The sequence below is a fragment of the Dermochelys coriacea genome, chromosome 16 (genome assembly GCF_009764565.3).
Source record: "Dermochelys coriacea isolate rDerCor1 chromosome 16, rDerCor1.pri.v4, whole genome shotgun sequence".
Classification (NCBI taxonomy): domain Eukaryota; kingdom Metazoa; phylum Chordata; order Testudines; family Dermochelyidae; genus Dermochelys; species Dermochelys coriacea.
The window spans coordinates 22,008,466-22,032,302 of record NC_050083.1 but is presented as its reverse complement, the minus strand read 5'-3'; the positions used below and the strand labels follow the sequence as shown (position 1 = coordinate 22,032,302).

Genomic DNA, 23,837 nt, shown 5'->3' with positions numbered 1-23,837 from the left:
TGATTTAAAATTTAATTCCCAAAACATTTTGTTCATTTTTGGCTCATGTTGGTTAACCCCGGTGCCCTAGCTAATGATGCTTACACAACGTAATACTTGGGGTGGGGGCTAAATCCTGCACTACTGCTGTCACTGATCTATTCAGACCTTGTAATATGAGGCCAACTATAAACACTTCTCAGAATTTTATTTCAAAAGCAGATCATTTTGTTGTAGCATGTTGCAATTACGTGTCTTGGCTACAATGGTTAAAAAAAATCCTTTTGAATGAGTGGACAGTCAAGACTAGTATTTATTGAAAAAAAAACAAACTAAATTGTAAGCACTTTTTTGTAAAACCAATGTCTGTTTTGTTACATACTTTTAATGTTGTGCTTTGTAAATGTCTGATTTGTGTAATAAATAAAGTTCATGCAAGTAGAAGTGCTGGCACTTACATCAAGAAAATGATGTAATTCCATTTGATTTGATTTTTAAAATTATTTTCTGGCTTACTAATCAAACAGCAACCCACCCAGTTTTTCTCTTTTATTATTTTGTTAAAGGAGAGTTCAACAAATGTTCCTGGTAAATGGATATAATTTCCTCGTTAGAAAACCAGTCATTAAAGAATAACTGGTGTATGTTGTTACAATGATCAGTCAATATCAAAGTAGTGAGCAAAAGAAGGATAAAGAAACAGGACAGCTAACTGGGACCTGGGGAAATAATGCTAAGATGGAGCTGAATGCCTTCAGCACTGAATTTGAGGCAGTCCCTTTAGTACATTGTTTTGTATGTTAATAATGTGTATATATTGATCCTACTACACTGCACACCTCTCAGGAATATTAGGATAAGTATAGTAAGCTTATTTCCATGGCTTCATGTGAACATAGTTAATTAAATGATGGTTCCAGTTTTATTATGCTAATAAAGGCTACAAAACTACATTCACATAATGGTAGGGACTGATCTAAATCCACAAAGACATTCAGACTTAAGGATGAATCAAACTATGTTTTCCAAAATCAGGGTAGAAGCTAAAGCTGTGTTCAGTGTTTAGGTTTATATCCAGTTATTTCATCCCAGCCTTTCCGGCAGGTGCAAATGATCCATTCATGTTCATCATCATCTGAAAGGGAGAAAAAGAAATTGTCAAATGTTACAGATTCAGACCTGCTCTTTGCATAGAGGAGTCCAGATCAGACAGGCAATTTTCTTTGAGGAATAAATGTATTTTTAAAATATTTCTTGCTTAGCCAACAGATCCTGTGTACGGTTTTGTTGGCATTTGCCAAGATTCAAACATATATAACAGAAGGAAGCGACAGCGGTTTCATGGTAATAGATCTGATCATTAGGCTATCGGATCAAATTAACTGTTTGGAACTTGTGCAAAAAATTGTAACACTTCCTTGTATATAGTATAATTTCTGGTCTCATGCTCATTTACAGTGTGATACCAGTACCAATAATGAGGACCTAAAACTTTATCGATGTTGGTGTCAGTCTATGAAAATTGCAGTTGGTGAAAAGTCCAGAGTGAAAGCCCTGGTTTGTTTGAATTTTTTTTACAGCTCTTCTTCCAACATTATTATAAAAAAAATGCCACATTACAACAGATAGCAACAAGCTGATGGAGGCACTTTAGACAATCTTCTGCATCTCCCACAATTATTCAATGTCTGTCATGTTATCTCTCAGAGCACAGAGACAAGGTGAAAAGTGAAAACCCTATCCAGCAAAGTGTCAATAGAAATATTTTGAATAATTACAGAAAATTTAACTTGATAAACATAAGTAGTTAGGGTCTGTCAGCTGAAAGGATTAAAAACAGCCTGTCTGAAAAACCTGTTTGATAGGCTTTTACTTGTGTTGGTGATTGAAAAAAATCTGTGTTGTAGATTAGATAAAAATATTAATTATATCGCTTTAAAGAGTACCAGTATCTATTTTCTTATTCAAATGAAGCATACTGCAGCAGAGCTACTTCTGTTTACTGTCATCTTTACAAATTCCAATCAATGTTTGCAATTTGTGCTTCTAACCAACCTGGTTCCAAATGTCAAGGATTTTGTAGCAATGTAATCAGCAATGCTTACCTGAAAGAGAACACACTGACTTTGTCAATTACAGATATTTTTTAAAAAAAGAAACATAGTGCTAGTGAGGAATCCACTTCTGAAGGGAGACTTCTGCTTATGAGTTGGACCTTTATTATGTTTTCTATAGCAACATTTAAGTTTAAAAAGTCATATAAATGCAGCTGTGCTGGTCTAAGAAGGAAAGAAGCAAACAAAGAGGTGCCCCTTTACTAAAAAACTTAAGTTTGTTCTTAAGTCCCATTGACTTCAGCGGGCTTTAGACCAAACCCTATCTGCTTGTCTTTTCCTTTTTCTGTTTCCCTTTCCTATTTTCCCTGCCATCTTAGCATCTTTTTTCATTCATGGTTAAGTGGAACAAGTGCAGGCACTCACGGCCTGGGGTTGCTGCTCATGCTGAGCCCTGCTAGAGCACTGGTGAATGTAGACTTAACCAAAGCATACGCCCAGGCTTTTGTCCCAAGTCTAAATGGTGGCACTTGTCACAAAACCCTCTACAAACAGCAGTCAGCAATGCTTGTGAATCAGAGGAGGTTTTCCCCAAGAGCACACTACTGTGTGTTACTCTTCTGCACACAGTTACTAATTTATACACACAGCAGTTATTTGTGCTTGTCACCTCTCTCACAAATCCATACTCGGGGATGATGTTTTGTAAAAGCTTACTCTGCTATGAATGGGGCAGTGGAAAAGACTGCTGTATTGCTCAGGATCTCTCTCATTAGTTTAGCCTGTAGATGTGCTTTAACTGCTGTAATGCATGATACAGTGATATCAGTTTCATAACATATCCCAAGTGGATACATTTCTTTCTCTATCCACCTCAGCAAGTATATGATACATCTTTTGCTCTATTCTTTGGCATGAGTACAACATTAATAAAACACCCAAATATAGTGTTCGTTCTTTCTGTCTTGAAGGAAATAAGCCAGGAGAAAATAAGCACCACCGGAATAACTTTTTAAAAAGGATGACTAAAAAGAAGGGAAAAAACACTGGATTTGTTTAAGGTCTGACACTGAAGTCCTTAGGTGGATACATCCCACTGAAATCTGTGGTAGGACTGCAAAGTTGGCCCCTATGGGTATGTCTACACTGCAATAAAACACCTCCGGCTGGCCCAGGTCAGCTGACTCAGACTGAAGGGCTATAAAACTGCAGTGTAGATGTTTGGGCTCATGCTGGAGTCAAAACTGTGAGACCCTGCAAGGGGAAGGGTCCCAGAGCCCAAGACAGGGAGTAATCAATAAATCATGTGCAAGCTGTGATTATTTTGCATGTCAAATTCTATTTCTGCACTCCAGATGCTCCGATGTTATGGAGACGAGGCCATGAAGTACCTAGATGAGCTAGATAGTGTGCAGACTGTTAGTGTCTATGTGCTTATGTACCTCCTCAATGTAAGAGTTGTTACTTTGGACTTGTAATAACTGCAAGAAATGAAATTGTTTCTGTCAAAATGAGGAAATCAATCAAAAACTCCATTTGCTAAACGCCACCTGTATCCATTGCTTCCTTTGATAAAGATCATATTGTTCAGGAGAATTGCATGAAGTGAGCAAACTGCCTTCCTGGTAATGCATCTGCATTGGTCATGTAAGTCTGCTGCTCAGCTGACCAATATGAAAGGCATAAGATGTTTTTGACTTCAGTTCATGAGTTTTCAACAGGAGCCTGGTCCATCCAGCTTGATACAGAAGGAAACTTATTTTTCAATAGACGACATGCACATAAGCCTTTTCTTCTAACGATTTTAGTCTCTCATCCATGCCCAACACCACCATAGCTCAGCTCATGCAGTCATCTGATTCTGTGCACAGTAAGTACTAGCAAATAAGCATTGATAAAGACTACATACAGTTTTCACAACAGCTGAATTGTAAGGAGATGTCTCAAGGGAGTTAGTTATTACCAATTTACTCTTTGAATAGAAAGAAGAGCTTGTCTGGTGAAGGGACTACAGCACATTGTCCTACCTTAGGGCACCCTCTGCTTCATTCAGAGGAATACAGCAATTACCCCACTGGATCTGACCTGTGATCCATTTATTATTAACTGTATTACTGTGGTGTCTAGGAACCCAAGTCATGGCCCAGGACCCCCTTTGCACAAGGTGCTGTACAAACAAAGAACAAAAAAAGAGCTTACAAATCCAGGTTTTAGTCTCTGACAGTGGCCTGTATCAGCTGCTTCAAGGTAGCAAGAAACCTCATAGTGAAGAATTATGCAATAATATGTACACAGGGAAAGCATCTTCCTACCCACTCTCATTTAGCGATTGACTTATGCCTAGAATCCTCCTAAGATTTTGACTGCAATAACATCTTTTGGCAATGAGTTCACTCAGTTAAGTATGCACGGTATAGAAAAGCACTTCTTTGGATAGTTTAAGTTGGCGGCCTTTCATTTTCATTGCATGTCTCCATGCTTTGCATTATAGGAAAAGGATATATAGGAGCAACTGATCTACTTTACCTATACGTCATTATTTTGTATACCTCTATCATATCCTCTCTTCTTTGTCTCCTCTCCAAACAAAACCACTGTAACCTTGCTATATTTCTAACCCTGTTCATCACTCATCCGCGGACACCTCCTCTTTCTTTTGTGAAAGCGGGTGACCAGAACGTAACATTTCATTTGGGGTGAGGGTGTGTCACAGGCTGGCATATTTTCAGTATTATTTTCCATCCCCTTTCTTATGCCTCCTAACATTTTATTCACAGCTAAGCTACACTAAAAAGAGAAGCTGCACTAAAAAGAAAGTGGCATACGGAGCTGAGAACTCACCCAAGTGGAAAAGAAAGTGGAAGTGAGCTGGCAGGGTGCTAGTCTGCAAACCTCCACTCACGCTCACAGTCCCACTGACTTCTAATCATTGTCTTCGATAGGGCTGCAGCCCTCGAAGGTAGGTAAAATGTACTGGGAGCCACAGGGACTCCATATCCACAATGAAGGACCTTGAGCAAAATATCTGGAACCTCCAGGACTATTATCCGACTAGTGGCACCTCACAAATATTCCTTAGACTGAGGTAAGGGAAAATGAAGGATCCTATTCAGGATAGCTAGAGGAACCACAAAAATATAGATCCACATGGCTCCAGGGATTAGCTATGTGTAATGAGGCAGAGAACTATTAGAACCTAAAGAGTTAAGCTATGGTTAAACATACTTTTGCCACGCTAAAGAAGACTGGTTGATAATTACTGTAGTTTTAGGGCTATTTGAATCAGTGCAGCTGCAACCTCTTCAGTAGTAACCCCTGAAACAAGACAAACTGGGTTTATTGTACTGAACAAGTCTTAAAGCTCCTCCCTCATTGTTAATAATTGGCAGCAATGGACTTAACAGCCTCTTGACTACCCTTTTTACACTCTACCTGACTGTGCAGCTAACAATTTAAATCACAGATGCCGATCCTTCTTTGTGGCAGCTGCTTGTTAACTACACGTTCCCCTTTTTCTGTTGCTGGCGGCTTCCATAACCCTGCAACACCAGGGTTAGACTGGAGATTCACATTTCATCAATATTTAAAATGGAATTAAACCTTGACGTTTGATTAATGCTACCAGATAGCTTGTTGTAATTACTATTTTACAAATTGCAATTGTTTGAATATGTTAATATGATTGTCTAAGCACATCTTCACCTTCAGAAGTAATTTTCCTTAAAAAAAAAAATACAAACACTTTAATCAACTGTACATTATCATCCTGGCCACAGTTAGGTAGTATGTGGTTCTTCACATTTTGTGTTGAATTTTATTTCAGCTCATTTATCTTTAAAAGTTTATTCTTTCTCCGTTTTCTTCAGCAGCCTCAGTAGAATATACATTCATGAAATATATTCTGCTAAAATGGGTTACTTTCATGTTCAAATTTTGAAAATAAAGGACATTGCTTTGTATGAAAACATTGATAAAACCCAAGGAGGCCAAGTTTGCTTAATAACTTAGTCTAAAGTTAGTGAAATCTAATAATTTTCACAAAATATAGTTGAAGTCTTGAAGCAAACTGAGGTCTTGCTAGATGAGCCATTAGAATACATCATTTGATTCTTTTAAATGATTTCTATGATTTGTTTCCATCCAAAGTGTGATACTCTACCTTCCAATCTGCTACAAGTCAACAACAGGCCTCCACCATTCTGCTAAACCGTATTTGGATCTTTCTATAATCTCCCACGGCATTGATACTTGGTGACTCTTACAAGGAGAAAACCATGCACAGTCCCCTTAAACATCCTGTATGTTAGAATGTGATTGTCTGCATCTGTGTTAGGGCCTGATCCTGCAATCCTTAACCACAAGAGCTGTCTCGCTGAAGCTAATGTGACTACTAGCATAAGTAAGAGCTACTTTGCCTTGAGCAAAGGTTGCAAAAGAGGGCCTTTGCATTGTCTGCTCCTTGGGACAGAAACTATGTCTTCTTCTAATCTATGTCAGTGCCAAGCATATTCTCAGTGCTTCATAAATAACAACAGCTGTTCATTGTCTCACATACCTGACTCCTCCCATCACCCATGGTGCAGTTTATAATGTTCTTCCATTCCACAATTATAGCCATCTGTGATAGCATCACAGCCATCACCTCTACTGCCTCTCCCCAAAATCTCCAGCACCCCCTTCCTTACCACACCTAACTTCAACAACATCAGTGCTGGCAAGAAAATGGAAAATATGTATCCAATTAACCTTTACTTCCACACGCAAACTCTCACCCTTCCATTTCCATTTAATTGCGTAAATCCAAAATGGCCTCAAAATGAACTTTCCATCTCCTACAAAACTTGTTTTCACACGTACTGTATAGCTGAACACAAGCCCCTATACTATTTGGGTCAAAACTTTCTAAGTGGATTCGCAATGGGATGGCTAACACACAAACAAAGCTGTTGTTCTTGGCATGCTGCTATTTGGAATTTAAACCTTCACAGGTTTCAAAGCGATAATTATATTAGGCTCAGGAAACCACAATGAACAATATATCAGCAAAGGCTACAGTTGTTTACATGATTGCAGTGATTTAGTAATGTGATGCATCTATTAATATTAACACCATGTTAGCCATGCTAGCTACAGCAGAGAGGGCTAATCATACTGGTTAATAAACTGCTTTATTGAATGGGATAAATTGACTAGTAAAACTTAGAAGGCAGATTCAATTTTAAAAATGCTCTCTAGGTTACATAGCATAGAGTTCTCAATTATAGCTGTAGCTTGCACAGCCTTTTGCTGTGAGGAAGACATAAGTATGTATTTTGCGGTCATGTCCAAAATGTGCTAGATGCTTTCACAAGGAAGACACAGTCCCTGTACTACAGAAAATACAATCTAAAAAGACAACAGCCAGTGAAGGGTAGGGAAAAGGGATACAACCAAAGTGATCAGGGTGATGACAGGCACACAGCACTTCATTCTATGAGATTAGGGTATTTTCTCTTTAATTAAACACACTAAATTCCTCCCCACCCTCAGTCTTCCCATTCAGCCCCCTTGACTTGGCTCCACAGTAGTCCCCAGTATCAATCCCAGCAATCTTCTCCCCGCTCTCTTATGTTTGGGTTCCTTCTCACCGCCCAAAGAGCAGTTTGTTCCTAAGGTAAATAAGTGAGTTAAATAAATATGTTACTTGGTAGGTTTCTTGCTAGTATCGTAGAAGATGGGATTGTGGTATTCCTCAACCCTTACTCCTGTAAGAAATCCCACTGAAAGTGAATTGATCTGTATTATTTGTTAAATGCTGTCTATCAGCTAGGCACTGCACAAGACAGACTTTAAGACAAGCCCTGCCCCCAAAAGCTTAAAGTTTAGAAGACAGTCACAGGAAGATGAGATGAACTAGGAGACCCAGAGGAAGGGGTTTATAATAACAAATATTCTGTCCCTCTTGTTCATCTAATATTTTCCATATTTTCTATCTGGGGGCTTCATAGAGGTGGGGGTTTTGGAAGATGGGGGAGTGGGACATTGGGGAGTAGCATGAATATGGGGCAGCCTAGAGAAAATAAATGGTGGGAATAGAAGAAGGGTGGGGAAAGGGGACATCAGGGAACATAATAGGAGACAAGATCCAAGACACAGTTTGGAGTAAAATTGAGCAATACCTTGAGGTCAAGGGAAGCAAGGGGAGTGATTTGGTCAGATGGCCGACAAGTAAGATACTTTTTGCTATGGCATTTTGGTGGGATTAGACTGGAATATCAGATAGTTCAGAAAGAGGAGTGAGCAGCAGGCAAGGCCAGAGATGACAAGGACAACTGTTTTAGCTGTTGGGGAAAAAAAGCAATAGGCTACTCAGGCTCATAAGGACTACTTGTGTGAGCAAGGGTTATAGGCTTGTATCTATATGTATGTACAGACCTGAGCACAAACTTTTTCTTCATCTGTCGTCGCTTGTTTTTCAGGAGAAGTAAGCTTGCCAGCCCCAAGCAGAGAGATCAATGAATTGCAAACAAACTGCATTTGTCACAAAAATATGTAAAATTTAAAATTCACTGGATTTGTCAAATTGATAAAAAAATCCAGAAAAAATAGACACAATTTGTTTTGTTCAGAGCCCAGAGGTAAAGACTAAGCACTTCAAATTAATTTCTGCAAAAGCTTTTTTTTTTTTTCCTAAACAGGTCTGGATCCCATTCCTTGAAGAATATACTGATTACCAACAATTTTTCAGAGCTTTACAAAAACATTATTTCTTTTGTTGTGTGAAACGCAGAATCAGCCATCTGGCAATTGCCCCAGAGCTAAAATCTTTTACATGACATATAATTCAAAATGATTAAATATACAACAGCAAATAGCTGTAGCATTGCACTTGAAATAGCATGAACTTTTATTGCCGATCAAAACTGATTTCTTTAGCTTAACAAGTATCCATAGAACAATTATTTGAAGAGCTTTTAAGAGTTTCAACAAACAGGAGCTAGAGCTCATTTATATTCAGAATCTTAAATCTAATAAAAGAGAAACAAATATATAAATTACTAAATAATCTTGTCTTATAAGTAGACATTCAAATCACTAGGAAGCTAAGTTCAGTTGAAGAATGAAAATATTATTCTCTTCACATAGATATTTTGTGGTGAAGGGCTTTCCTTTTCCTGTGCCTTTGCAAAGGGCATCTGCCAAAAAAGTTCTCAAATTCTCAGGCAATGACTAGGGGCTAGTCTGGAATCAGAGCATTCACCCACTGCCTACATCAATAGAATGGGCAACATCAGAGGAGCGCAGAGGAGAATGATGTTCAGCAAGTACAGTACATCTTTTCCTGCAGTAGAACAATTTTTTAAGTTTAATTTGCTGCCTCATATCTAGAAAGATCCCTAGGTCTGCAACATTGCCAAGTCCTCACCCTTCTAACAATTCTGATGTCATCTAGAGTCACTGGCTGTGAGAATGAGCGCACAACCTGCTCACATTTGGTACTTACTAAGAGCGGTATGGAAAGTAATACACTGTGCATGAGTAAAGCATGATTTTCAAATAGTTATGGCTTTATTTCTCAACTTCATTTCTTCAGACAAAGCAAAGCCCACATTCCTCACTGAGTACTTTGTACACACCACATCTAAATTGTAAGACAAAGCCCCTGAAGACAAGAAGGGTGCATGGCATTCCTCAGAGACTGATGGGGAAGAACCCCCACCTACCCCTGGGTGGGTGGAGCCACAACACCCATGCCTGCCCTGCCAGAAGCAGAGGGGCAGGATAGGAAGTATAAAAGGCAGCTCAGTTGGGCGAGAGCCACTGGAAGACACAGATGTCTCCCGCCCATCGCTGGGGCATGAGCCTGATGGAGACCTCCACTGTGCTGAGGACCTGGAGGTTCTGCCAGAGCCACCTGCTGACAGGGACACTGAGGAGCTGTTTGGGACTGCCATTAGCTGTATACCCCAGGGAGATGGAGGACAACCCTGAGCAACAGGTACACAATGACGGGAGTGTAGGAAATAGCCTAGAGACACCAGACTTTAGTCCAGTTGTGTTGTTGCCTGACTCCAGGTCAGCATGTTTTGGCTGGATCCCCACTGATTCAATGATGGAACCATCTGCCACTGTTAGGGCCCTAGGCTGGCACCAGGTGAAGTAGGGTGGGCCCAGGTCCCCCTACCTCCTGCTGCCAACCCAACCCCACCCCTGGGGTGACAGCCTCTCTACCTTAGGCCAAGAGGCCTGTGTTTGTCTGCTGTCTGCCAGAGCTAGGATGTCAGACTATTCGGTGCTCCACTCTGCCAAGGGCCTGAGCCCCAAGACTGGTGCTCCCCCCTGCCTGAGGGCCTGAGCCCCAAGACTGTTTGTGGTCCTGCCCTACCTGTGAGCCTGAGCCCCTGATGGCTTGCTGTCTGGCCCTGTTTAGAGGTCCAGCACCTCAGAGATTCTTAATTCTCCAGTAACCCTTGCCTGAACAGTGGCCCAACTGTGAGGGGGCGTGGCCTCCCTCAGATACAGACAGGGAAAGATAGCCACACACTTCTACACAATTATTGAATGGATTTTGTCCTTGGATGATCCAGAAGGGATAAATGGAATTTCTTCAAATTTTTCAAGATGATTCACTTCCAGGTTCATTCAGACCAAGCATGAGAAGTTTCAAGTCCCAAGGGTAATGTTAGGAGGAAGCTGCAAGCATGTGATTATTGAGGTTTAGAATTAAAGTGTCATCTCAACTTTCACTATAGTCATATTAGTGACAAGTAAATAAACTCTTGATGTTCTAAAAATACAGCAGTTTAAACGACAGAATAAAATAATACTCCTGACTTCTAATAGTAATAATTTACTCAGAAACTCCGCACTTGAGCACTCTGGGACTTTTCTTTTAAGTCACAAGATGCTAGGCTTGTCAAAATCATAACTTGCTTATTGGCTGCTTTATGACTCCAGCATTAAAAAAACCTTTCCTCTCAATAAATAATAACCTGTCTTGAGTCTCTTGGCCAAATTCTGCTCTTAGTTACACATGTGTGACTCCATAGTTAACCTACTGGTTTCAATGAACCTACCCTGGATTTACACTGATGTAAGTGAGAGAAGGATTTGTCTCTGCCTCCTCTCTAATGTTCTATAAAGAGACAAAGGTACATCAGGTACAATTCCACATGCAGAGGGCCAAACCCAAGGCCTATTCACCATTTAAGTCCTAAAGGAGGGGCATGAAGAACAGGCAGCAAAGCAGAACCCATCTCAGACTAGGAGAAGCAGGAGCAGGGATTGCACCAGTTAAGTTAGCATCAGGAGAACGGAAGCAGAAGGAAAGCATATTACATCAAAAACATCTTTGTTTTGTTATCAGTGGGGCAGAACTGCTAGTAACACTCAGTTATCCCCTTTCAACCCACCTCCTCAGCAGGGAATGACTTCTACTTCTAACTGTAATTTCTCTTTGAAAACTATGGCGTCTAGTGTCTACACTCCCAGAATGCCATATCTCTCCTTTAACCCTGGAATTTGCTTTCCATTTGACAGCAAATCTAAAAATCTTATATTTTATGCTTGTCATTGAAAGATGCAAAACTCTAGATATTCATCTTCAGGTCTTTGTATTGGCCAGTAAATAAAAATGGGGTCATGAGTATGAGTTCTCAAAGGCTATACTCCTTTAGTGGCAGTAGGGGGGGTCTAACTCCAGAATGACTGATTGAAAAATGTGAACACCATTTCTTCTCACAAATAGGTATTTCTGCATGTGTTTTTATGTCTGCAATTTTGTGTATTAGATGATATGGGGGGGGGGGGGGGAAAGAGAAGATCCAAATAGCACATGAACAGAAATGTCAGTATATCTCCAAGGAAGGTTTATACACTGAGAAATAATTTCATATCTTTTTTAAAATATTGAAATCTTTGACTAGTAACAATAGGAGAAATGAAACTATTGCTTTCATTATGCACACTGGACCTGCTCTCAATTACACTAGGACTCCATTGCACCACTTGGCAGTGAGGGGCCTTAATGTAAATGAGCCTCAGGCCCTCGATATTTGTGAAACTGAAGTCCTGCTAACTGAGGCAGGAATCTCTCTAATACTCTGTGTACACACATTGCATTAAAGAAAAGCAAACTGCAACAAATTCAAATGGAGCCTTCTCTTTTCTTTGCTAGAAAGATGTTCTGATTCATTGATTGTTTGGCAGGAGTGTCAGTGCCAAAGGCAGAGTGCCTCCTTTCCCTGCTAGCTCAATCAGCAATGAAGCAAGCGGCTTCGCAACAAACAAGGGTGAAAGCTGGAGTATCCTCAAATCCCACTCCTAGACCTGAGGAAGATGGTGTCATTTGGCTAAACCTGTCAAGCTGTTGTAAGAGCTTCCTGAATGCTTCCTACCATCTGCTCTTGATGCTTTCAAGACTTGGACAGAAGCCTGGAGGTTTTCCTGCTTTTTCCTGACCAACCTATAAAGAAATAGTTCTGGATCTGTTCCCTGTCATTCCAACCTCTTTCCTCAGTTTCTTCTGCCTACAGCTGTTTTTTTTTTTTTTTTTTTTTTTAACTGCAGTGGCCTTGTGCCCTGAATTATTTCTCTTGGGGAAGTCAACATTCCTCTGATGTCGAACAAGTGCTGGATCTTTCAATTGTGTTCGTGTTCTTAGAGGAAGGGTATGGCCTACATGAAACATTCCTCCTTCACACCCATGTTGACAAATTTAACTTTACGCTAGTATTGGATTCTCAAAGGAATGTTAATATAAAAGAGATCAGAATAATCTACTGCATATTCTACTTATAATTATCTTGTTAGACTGCATTCTATGATGTGATGTTAGTGAATATCGATTGATACAATCTGTAGGCTATAGAAATAAATGTAGCTAAGGACAATGAGTTCAAAGCATACATTTAAAAAACAATAAATTGAATTCCTAGGCGTTCCCGCATGTACTAATCTGTGCAGGTTCCTGTGTTTTTGGAAAGCATTTTACTTATCTTACTCATCAGTAGGCCCACTCTAGTATTTTGGATCAGTGCCATTTGTAATAATCTAAATCAGTATTTATTGAGGGTTTATGAAACAGGTTAAATACTATAGGGTATATTTTGTAGCAGATGATCCTACAATCCATTTTGTCTCTCCTCGTCCCTCCTCTCCTCCCCCAACACTATATCCAGATTTGTAAACACACTCAGGACATGATTCTGCAAGTGTGAGCACTGACACAATCCAGCAAGGCACTTAAATATGTCCTTAATTTGAAGCAAGTGAGCAGTCTCACTGCAATCAAAGGGACTATCCCTGTGCTTGAAGTTAAGCATATACTTACTTGATCAGGGGAGAGAGCTTGACACCTTGCGGGTCTGAGCCCATTGAAAAGATCTTGAAAACACTGTCTTGCTAGGTATCATAATGGAGAATGAGTCTTGCTTGGTTTAAAAGCTATTAAACATGAATCAAATGCATTTATTCATATGTGCCTGTGAAAACATCACTTAGAATTTTGTAATACATGTGCCGGATGGTTTATATAACTTCCATTGGAATCAACTAATTGATACAAACAATCCATGTTGTTTGAAATATTTTAGCTCAGTAGCTGCAGAACTTGAATATAGGTTTTTAAATTTCAACTATAATCATACATGATAGAATGTATGTGAAACAAAGTCAACTTACACTGAACTTCAAGATGAAAAAAACCCACATACCTGCATTCCTCAAAAACCTGAGTTTGTAATCAATGACAACTCTGGTATTAGGATTATAGTATCCATCACCACAGTCATAACAGCCTATTGGAATCGTTCTGGGAGGATCTAAATTTGTAAGCTGAGAGATACCTGAAAAGACACAGTATAATTTATTAGAAAAACAAAAAAATCCCATTTTTTTTACAACTGTACTCTTTTATCAAAATAAAAAATGATAATAAATATATATTATTTTACATCTCAACAACACTTTCCATCACAAGATTTCAAAGCATTTAATAAACTTTACTAAATTAAGATTTCCATCACTCCTATGGTAGGTAATTATTATGACCATTTTGCAGATGGAGAAACTGAAGCACAGAGCGGCCCACCCAGAAAATGTTTGGCATAAAAAGGAAGAGTTCTTGGTTACCCTTACTCACAGTCCTGTGATTTAGCCCATAAGACTAATACTATGAACATGCTGAAAACTCCAAAATGAGGCCAAGAAAGTCTAGCCATGGCTTAAAGAGACATGTCATTGTTCAAATAGTATGAATAAGACTGCAGCTCACTAGGCCAATACATTATTCAGTGATTATCACATAATTTTTTCACCTTTTAGTCATAAATGAACTAGTAAATGTGTCTAACAGACACATTTTATAGGCTGGACATAAAGTAAGTATATATTTTCGTATCCACTGAAAATTTGTCATTTTCAAGCCACACATTTCATGTTTGTGGATTTCTGTTATTCTTTCAGGTGCTTTAGAACATTATGCAAAATTATGAGTGCAAGATAATATATCTTCTTTGCTTTTATGTCCCAGTTTTCTGTAATAAAAATATGTCTAGAATGCAGTGAATGTGAAACCCATAAAAGGCTTAATCAGATGTCAGAAATTGCTAGGTTACAATGTCCTGCCCTCATGACATGATCACTCAAGAAGAGACTATTCACCACATTTGTCAGTGTTGTATGGATGGAGTTCTGAAATAAACCAGAATATTCCTACTCCAAGTTACTCATGTAGGTGAATTAGTCTCTCTTAATAAACATAGTTGCTGGCTTAAATCCTTCCAGACACAAATGCAATACAGTACCTGCTGGTTTTAGACCAGAACAGATTTCTGTATAAAATCTTCTGTCGTAGCCATCACAATAATGCCATTTTTTATCTTTGAATTCAAGACCATCTGCAAAAGTGTATTTCCCCTGCAAAACAAATTCAAGTACCGAACTAATAAGTGTGACGAATGGAGTGAAGAATAACAATTTTTATATCCATTACCAAGGATGCATGTTATCTGAGAATAAATAAGATACAGTTTTGTTCCACATTTAAGTGCAGATGGAAATGATGCCTGCAGATCCATAAGAACCACATTCCATAACCAAATCATTTCCTTGTTCAGTGGGAAATAGCTATTGTCCATGCAACAGGGGAAGCCAAAATTGAGAGTGAAAAATGGGAAAGGTGGTGATTTGATAGCTTCCACTTCTTTCATGATACAAACATTTCTGAATGTACAGACTTTGAACCAGGGAGAATTTCCCCTAAAGCATATTTGCAGTAACCTTTGGGAGCAAGGGGGTTTTAACTTTCTTTTGAGTACAGAGCAGGGATCAGATTTTAGATAAGATGGGCATACCCCCACCCAATCAGTTTCCTATGACTGCCGCGGGGGTTGGCATAGGTGAACTTCCAACCTCCTCGTGTTCTATTCCTATGTTGCTAAGCCTTCAGCATCACATTTAAAGGACTAGTGATATAATACCTCTTTCGATATTCCGCAGTCCCAGATTCCTTCATATTTGCTTCCATTAGGAAAATACAAGGTTCCTTTGCCATGAAATATTCCATCTTTCATTGTGCCATTATATTTGGTTTCAGTTGGGAGAGTATAGTGGCCTTTCCCTTCAATCCTGTGAATGATAGTCAGAAATTGTTTAAGAACACTTAACTAGATGTCTTAAAAGGCAAAACCCCACAACTGATGAAGAAGGCCTTACTGGTTAAAAAATTGACCTGGTTTAGAGGACAAGTGAAGGGAGCTATAAAATAATTTTAAAAATTAACAAACTGAAGAAAGGGGAGGTTGATAGTAATTAATATAAATCAGAAGCTATGAACTATAGAAAATTGATGACCATCTTTAAGCACCCTTAGAAAGGGTGGATAATAATGGCTGTTATTTACAAGGCAGCTTTCATCCAACAACCCCCCCCAAATGCATTTCAAACTGGATTTACAAACAGGGATCAATGTACCCACCATTTAACCACAGCCATTTCTGGGGTTTAACAGTCCACAGCAACATCACCCAAAAGTTTAGGACAGGATGTGAAAACACTTTTTGCAACAGGAACTACAAGTGGAATGCTAGGGAGACAAAACTGAATCAGCCTTTAAGAATTTGGCCAGGACAACAGGGCAAACACCCCTAATTTTGAAAAAAAAAACAAAAACATCTGCCATGGTATCTTTAATAACCGTAAGATGTCGGGTTTACATCTCATCCAAAATGTGACAACAACGACAGCAGCAAAACACCCTCTATCAGCAGGCTATAGCCTTAGGAGGAAGCATGCAACCTACTGAATCACCAACATAATTTCCTGTAGCATTTGTATGCTACTTACAATTAGTAATAGGACATGTCCTAGACTCTTCCTACCACTCTCCAGTGTCTCCAGCAAGGCAGTGTGGCTGAGTGATGAATAACATGAAGCCGGTTTATCCTCACCTCCCCCAGCATGGTAACTTTAGCCCCATTTTACAGACAGTGACGCAGAGAAGTTAAGGCCCAGATTTTCAAAGATATTTAGGCTCCCAAAGAGGCAGAGGGGTGCCCAGTGGGATCTTCAAAAGCACCTAGATGCCTAACTGCCACGGATTTCAAGGGGCGTGGGGAGACAGACGACGGGGCACTTTTGAAGATTCCACTAGGCACCTATGTGCACCTCTAGGTGCCAAAACACCATTAGAAAGCTGGCCCTAAGTGACTTGCCCAAGGCCACTGGAAGCTGTTTCAGGAGCAGGAGGAGACCGCAGCTACGCTTCACTCCCCATCCTGGGCTGTGCCTCTCTCGCATTAAAAGGTCCCAATTTCCCAAGAGGCCCTAACCCAGCCTCGTACTTCCACTCCTGCAATTCTGTGGGCACCAGCAAGCGGGCGTGGCAGGCTAGCGCATCTCGGAGCTTTGCCACCTGGCGGGTTTCACACCCAGAGATTTTCACTGCCTCCGATCGTTCACGCCGGGGAATTTTCATTCCCTGCGTTTCACACGAGTGCAACGGCCCAGCCCTGTGGGGTGATGGCCCAGCCCTGTGCCCCAGGCGGCCCCAGCCCCCACCTGCCGTGCACACAGTCCCCGAAGTAGGCGCTGCCCGTGACCTCCATGGGGCCCGCCCGGGACGCGCCCGCGCCTGGGCCCTGCGAGGCGGCAAGCTGTCACCATGGTAACAAGCCGGAAGGCGGGGCGGGCGGAGAACAAGCCCCGCCCCGCACGTAGGCGACGCGCCGCTGACCCGCTTCTCCCTCGCTCGGCGGTGGCGCGTGCGCACGAGTTCCCTGAGGCCCGGGGGGCGCACGCGCAGTGGCGTGGGGCCTGCCGTCCGTGCCGGGCGGGCGGGCGCCGAAGGGGAGCTCAAGGAGACCGGGGCGCGGGGTGGCGCGGCGCCATGCCGGGCTCGCTGGAGGTGCCCTCGCTGGAGGAGCTCGAGGTGCCGGAGGTGAGCGCTGCGCCCACGGGCGGCCCCCCCGCGCCGCTCCGGGGACCCCTTGGCTGCTGGCGCCCCCCGACCCGCGGCCGCCGCCCCACCCCCCGGGGGCCCGAGCACCGGACAGGCCCGGGCTGTGGGGGAACTTGCCCGAGAGCAGGCCCCGAACACGCAGCGGACCCGACACCCTTCCGCAGCTGGGTGAATCTGGGCCCGAGTCCCACCCGCCGACCCCGGGCTGTGCCCTCCCACGGATGCTGAGCCGGGAAAAGGGATAGGCGCCGTCTCCCTCTCTGTCTTACTGCCCCTCGGTAAAGCCACGCTTCGCCCACGTCTTGACTACTGCCTGCCGACCTCAGAAAAGATCGACTGGCCCTGGGAAAGGTTCAGGAAAGGGCAACTAAAATGATGGGGGGGTTTGGAACCGGTCCCATCTGAGGAGAGATTAAAAAGACAGGGACTTTTCAGCTTGGAAAAGAGGAGTCTAAGGGGGGATATGACGGAGGTCTCTAAAATCATGAGCGGGGTGGAGAAAGTGAATAAGGAAAAGTTATTTACTTGTTCCCATAATGTAAGAACTAGGGGCCACCAAATTATATTAATGGGCAGCAGGTTTCAAACAAATGAAAGGAAGTTCTTCTTCACTCAGCGCACAGTCAACCCGTGGAACTCCTGGCCTGAGGAGGTTGTGAAGGCTAAGACTATAACAGGGTTTAAAAGAGAAGTGGATAAATTCATGGAGGTTAAGTCCATTAATGGCTGTTAGCCAGGATGGGTAAGGAATGGTGTCCCTCACCTCTGTTTGTCAGAGGGTGGAGATGGATGGCAGGAGAGGGATCACTCGATCATTACCTGTTAGGTTCGCTCCCTCTGGGGCACCTGGCATTGGCCACTGTTGGCAGACAGGCTACTGGGCCTTTGGATGGACCTTTGGTCTGACCCAGTATGGCCGTTCTTATGTTCCTCCCCCAATGCCTCAGGTAAGCGTCAGCTCCTCCGTGCTGAAAGCTGCAGCCCATCACTATGGCTCTCAGTGTGACAAGCCCAACAAGGAGTTCATGCTGTGTCGCTGGGAGGAGAAGGACCCCCGGAAATGCTTGAAGGAAGGAAAACAAGTCAATCAGTGTGCACTGGAGTTTTTCAGGTAAGAATCTCAGGTGGCTTTTCAAATCCAGTTTTAGGGCTGGATGCTGCAGATCTTATTTAGGCAAAACTCACGTTGAAGTCAATGAGATTTTTACTTGAGTGTAGCCTGTAGCACACATGGTCCCTATCGAAACCAGGATGAAAGTATTAAAATTAAATATATATTTCATGCTTCAGTACTTTGACACAATACACACACTTTATTTTTAATTAGTGCTTCAAAAGAGTATAGTAATGAAGTGAGCATGTGCTGTATGTTGCTACCTGTCTGCTTAAGGTATTTACGTAGGACGAGAGAATCTGTCCTGAAGTGTCAGCTGGCATAGCTTCTATCTGTGTGCTACCATTTACACAAGCACTACAATAACAACTTTCTTTAGTTATAGCTGAGATGATCATGGTATTCTTAAACTTTTGTTGAGGTGCTGTTGCCGTTCCCTAGACTTGAACTCCTGAGGGTTGGAGGCAGTGCTTCCTCAGTGGAGCGTGTCAGTGGTGGAGACTACTTCCTCTGCTAGTTGGAAGGCAAAGTATTCAATAGTTTTCAGTTGTTCATAAAACAGTGATCCACACTCTTTCTGTTTATATTGACTTCTTTTGCTTGGGCTCAGCCTCAAGGCCAGTTGGCTTTGTTTGAAAGTCTGAAGATGATGATCAGGAGTATCTGGGCTTCAGTAACTTGTGACTAGACTTTTAAAAATGTCAGACTTGTTATGTGAGTTGCTTTCCCCATCCTTTGTCATCTTAGGGCAAACATTTAAATAAATACAAAACTTTCCTCACATGACTGAAATCATATGCATAGAAATGTTTGGAGGAATAGAGTCTTAGAGGCAGGGCACCTCTTTGTATGTGTTTGTATAGCACCCAGCAAGGTGAGGCTCGATCCTGATTGAGGCCCCTGGGTGCTATTGCACTACAAATATTAATAATAGATAAGGCTATGTTTTAGTCACGGGTGTTTTTAGTAAAAACCATGAATAGGTCACTGGTCATAAACAAAAATTCACAGGATTGTGACCTGTCCATGACTTTTACTAAAAATACCTGCCCTGACTAAAATTTGGGCTGGGGGCCATGGGTGTTCTGGGGGGGGGGCAGTCTGTGGGTGCAGGGGGATGTGGCCCAGGACCCCCGCAAGTACTGGAGGGGACGTGGGCTGGCAGGGGCTTCCTATCAGGCTCCGTGTCCCTGCAGCTCCTAGGCGGCGGAGGCAGGGGCTCTGCTGCTCCCACCACAAGCGCCGGCTGCCACAGCTCCCATTGACTGGGAACTGAAGTCAATGGGAGCTGCGAGGATGGGGCCTGCGGGCGTGGGCAGTGTGCAACGTGGAGCCCCCTCTGCTGCCTATGAGCGGCAGAGGGGGCCATGCCAGTGGAAGCCACCTGGGAAGCTCCCCATCCCTAGGCAAGCGTCCCCCAGGCATTCCCCAACCCCCGCTCCTAGCCCCTTCCCACACACCCATACTGCTGCTCCTGGCCCAAGGGCTGCTGAGCTCGGGCAGCCGCTGAGCCAGGACCAGCCATGGCAAAAATTACGGAGGTCATGGAAAGTCACGGAATCTGTGACCTCCATGATAGACCTGCAGCCTTAATAATAGACCTTAAGAGGATGTGTCTTGCTAAGCTTAAAAAAATATAAAAAAATCTAACTATTTGGAAGCAGTTAAATATCATAAACAGAGCATTCACATTGCATTATTAAAATAAGCATGCACTAAGTGAGATGTAAGAATGGTGTCTGAAAGCTGACTGAGCTTAACAGTCACATTAATTGTATTGTAGTTATTTAAAGGGTAATACAGACCTCTCGAGATCAGTATGGAATTATAAATTCATATGCTTAGACTGTAAGCTCTTCTTGACAGGGAGGAGTAGTATTCTGTGAAATGGCATGCATATGTGTCATAATTTTTTTTTATTTATTACTTATCTTTCTTTTATCTATTTCTTTCAAAATTACCAGACTTTAACAATTTTGTGACTACCATCTGGAAATTAAACTTTGCAAATAACTACTGAATGGCAACCAAATGGAAATTGATTCATGTTTTTCGGGCTGGAGTGAATGGGAGCTACCTTGTCTTTTCCAAAATAACACAGTTAAAATCCTTTGTTTTATAGGAAGATTAAGGCACACTGTGCAGAACCTTTTACTGAATACTGGACTTGTATTGATTATACCAACCTTCAAGAGCTTCGTCGTTGCCGAAAACAGCAGCTGGCATTTGATAATTGTGTGCTGGAGAACTTGGGCTGGGTGAGACCTGATCTGGGAGAGCTGTCTAAGGTAATTAGGAAATCTTGCTCCATGTCTTCAACTCCTTTCTTACTGGTTATTTCAGCTTCCTTCTCTCTGACCTCCTAAAGTCCCTGTTACCCAGCGTTTGCAGAGTGCTGCTGGTGTTCTGATGTTCACAGAGACACACAGGTTCATCACCTTATCCACCCAGGTCCTATATGGTCCCCTTTATTATAATCTTGAAGTGCATCTACTGCTTCTCATTTATTTGAGAAACTAGTTCAGAATTGTGCTGCTACGTTTTGAAAGCATTCTATGTACTTGTTCCACTTTGCCTCACATCTTCCCACTCTTCACGCATAATATCTTAAACTACTTTTAACTGTTTTTAAACAGACTAGATTTCCAAGTGAACACAGTCTCAGCACTTCTGATACAAGAACCTCCTCTGCAATGCTTGTGATCTGGAATAACCCCCCCCCCCCCCCCCCCCCCCCCCCCCCCCCCCCGTATTTCTCCATCTCATTTCAGATCTAGTCTGAAAAACATCTTTCTGTTGCATATGCCTCATCTTTCTATCTACTGTTTTTAATCAGCTGTTATATTTAGTTCTGTAAAGCATTTTAGGATATTCTTTTTTGAATGTTGTGTTGCAATAAATACAGCGCAGAGTTCATAACTTCTCCACTATATCAGTGGATTTATTTCTGGTTTAATAGGTGTAGCAAGGGACTGGACTAGACGACCCAGGAGGACAATTCCGGTTCTAGATCCCTGTGTAGCTTTCATATTGTCTTGAATTCAGCTTTCCTTTCTCATGTACCAGTGTCCCATTTGTCAGTTCAGTAAAATGGAAAAAATGTTCCAGTGTACCGCATGACACTCTTTCAGCTCTTCCTTAACTGGAAGGCCAGATTCTTGTCTGTTTTATTAGTGTTCCCCTCATATACTACTTTTAAATTACCACTTCCACTGCAATGGAAGTGGCAAGTTACTGATGAACTCTGAACCTTCTGTTGAAGCCTGTGGCAGAATTGTAGAGGCCCTTTAAGCACACTTGGGTGGAGAATCTTTTTTTATTATGAACTCTCTTTCCTACAGTGGGTGCTTACTTTGGTGAGAGGTTCTTTTCTTTATCTGTTACTAATAATACTTGAGTGCTTGTAAGTTTTTTTTTGTTTTGTTTTGTTTTGTTTTGTTTAAACAAAAATGCTTACAGTGGAACTCAGTAAATTTTCAATTACATAAATTTTTAATATGTTAAAAAAAAAAAAAAAAGGATTACCATAGATGCTAAGTGTGGGGAAAAATGTCTGGCTAGTGATGGTTCTCTGTAGTGTATGCACTACTGTTCCATTGATTTGCTTATGCTGGTTCTTTTGTATATTTGACCTTGGACTGGAGGAAAAGATGTGCTGGGTTTGAAATGGACACTTCTACTAAACATTTGATATAAATTTTGTTATGTGGATAATCCTTTAAGAATTGCCTTCAAAAATACAAGTTTAGGCAGCATTGAGCATCTGTTAGGTTTTTTTTCTATGCTTGATTTTTGAGATAGTTCAGGTGCTTAACCTCAAACAGCTAAAACAGGAACTTCTTGTGCATACTTGTGTATACTTTGACTTTATTTGCAAAGTAGCAGCTTTCAAAGGTGCTGAGGTTTTGGCCTACTGTTGACAAGACAAAATTCTTCTCTCGCATGCATGTAGCTCCACTGAAGTCAAGGGGGTTGTATTGGGTGTAAATGGGAGCTAGACTAACTTAGAAGCTTACCTTCAAGAAGAATAGCTTAAGCTATTGAGTTTAAAAAAAAAAAAAATTGTGTAACCCTTGACACGTGCGTTGTTCTCCCAAGTGTCCACATGATTGTACTGTTTTTGCTTTATTTTACTCTTCCCTGACCACTCTTTGATTTCACTCCTTCCTGCTTTTCTTATCCTAATCTAGATTATAGAAATGTGTCAGAGTCCTTTCCTTAATGTGCCCTATGTATCTGTGGCAGTCTATCACTGTGAATCATTTGGCCCACTAAACTATAAGGTGCCCTACTAAATACTTGCAGAGTCTTCAAGCAATATGTGGTGAATTAGTAAGCATTTGATTAATTCTACTAATGGATGGTTTCTTTTTCTACTGCATGACGCATTAAAGCCACTTGTATTGTTTCTCCTCTGAGCTGTTGGCTTAATGTAGTTTTGCCTATTAAATACTACAAGAAAAATTCCAGTGTACTACTTTTCCTTCCAGGTCACAAAAGTGCAGACAGACCGACCTATCCCTGAGAATGTCTATCATTCCAGACCAAGACCAGAGCCAAATCCGCCCATTGAAGGAGATTTGAAGCCTGCTAAATATGGCAGCAGGCTTTTTTTCTGGAACTGGTAAAATGGGACCGACAACGCTATAGTAAGCCTTGTTCTTTGCAAATGTAAATTATCTTGTCCAATGTGTATTGGGTGCAATCTTTAATGATTAAAAAACCCATAATTCACTTGGCGTGGTAGATTTTTCTATATACATCACAGGAGCTCAGGAACACTGTCCCCTATACTGTTGTGTTTTTTTCCTTTTAAAATGCTTCTTAGAATTTTATGGCCTTAAAAGATAATGTCCTTTTAGCCACTTAACACAAACTCAGTTCTGTCGCTAAAGTCAGTTATTCAGCAACGAGAATATAAGATTTATGCCAAGATTTGCCAAATTGCATATGTAAGTATGGTCCAGTTCTTTACATTCTATTACATTCTTACTAAATATTTAAAAAAAAAAAAAAAAAAAAAAAAAAGGGAGAATGCAAAATGAATCGAGCTGGCTCTTCATTGTTCAGTTTTCCAGAATTTGCATTGGTGGTTTATATACTTGTGCCTCCAAGTATCCATCTTCTTTCCAACAAACCTCCTTTCTTATGAGGTTCCAGTTCAAACAAGCCAGATAGGAGCCTAACAGGTCACCAATTGAGATTCCTAAAGCTACTGATGATCTCTGCGAATGTGTCTGTGTGGTGGTTC

At 41.4% G+C, this 23,837-nt stretch overlaps 2 protein-coding genes across 5 annotated transcripts; one reads left to right on the top strand and one right to left on the bottom strand.

Annotated features, from left to right (window-relative positions):
- Positions 1-444: 444 nt before the first annotated feature.
- MORN5 (MORN repeat containing 5) lies at positions 445-17,219 on the bottom strand. 4 transcript variants are annotated; one of them, XR_006276007.1, is made up of 6 exons: positions 17,073-17,219; positions 15,494-15,641; positions 14,819-14,930; positions 13,727-13,858; positions 4,875-4,985; positions 445-1,114 (listed from the first exon to the last, which is right to left on the bottom strand). XR_006276007.1 is itself a non-coding variant. In XM_038374805.2 (6 exons), the coding sequence occupies exons 2-6, from the start codon at positions 16,005-16,007 to the stop codon at positions 1,035-1,037; spliced, it is 489 nt and encodes a 162-aa protein (XP_038230733.1). In that variant the 5' UTR covers positions 16,008-16,098; positions 17,073-17,155; the 3' UTR covers positions 445-1,034. The 4 variants fall into 4 exon arrangements, 3 of the variants coding, with proteins under 3 accessions (XP_038230733.1, XP_038230731.1, XP_038230735.1); XM_038374805.2 differs by lacking the exon at positions 4,875-4,985 and adding an exon at positions 15,991-16,098 and having other exon boundaries at positions 17,073-17,155; XM_038374803.2 differs by lacking the exon at positions 4,875-4,985.
- A 46-nt stretch (positions 17,220-17,265) lies between these two features.
- On the top strand, positions 17,266-23,320 carry NDUFA8 (NADH:ubiquinone oxidoreductase subunit A8). The gene is made up of 4 exons (XM_038374802.2): positions 17,266-17,451; positions 18,420-18,583; positions 20,709-20,874; positions 23,077-23,320. The coding sequence occupies exons 1-4, from the start codon at positions 17,401-17,403 to the stop codon at positions 23,212-23,214; spliced, it is 519 nt and encodes a 172-aa protein (XP_038230730.1). The 5' UTR covers positions 17,266-17,400; the 3' UTR covers positions 23,215-23,320.
- Positions 23,321-23,837: the final 517 nt, after the last annotated feature.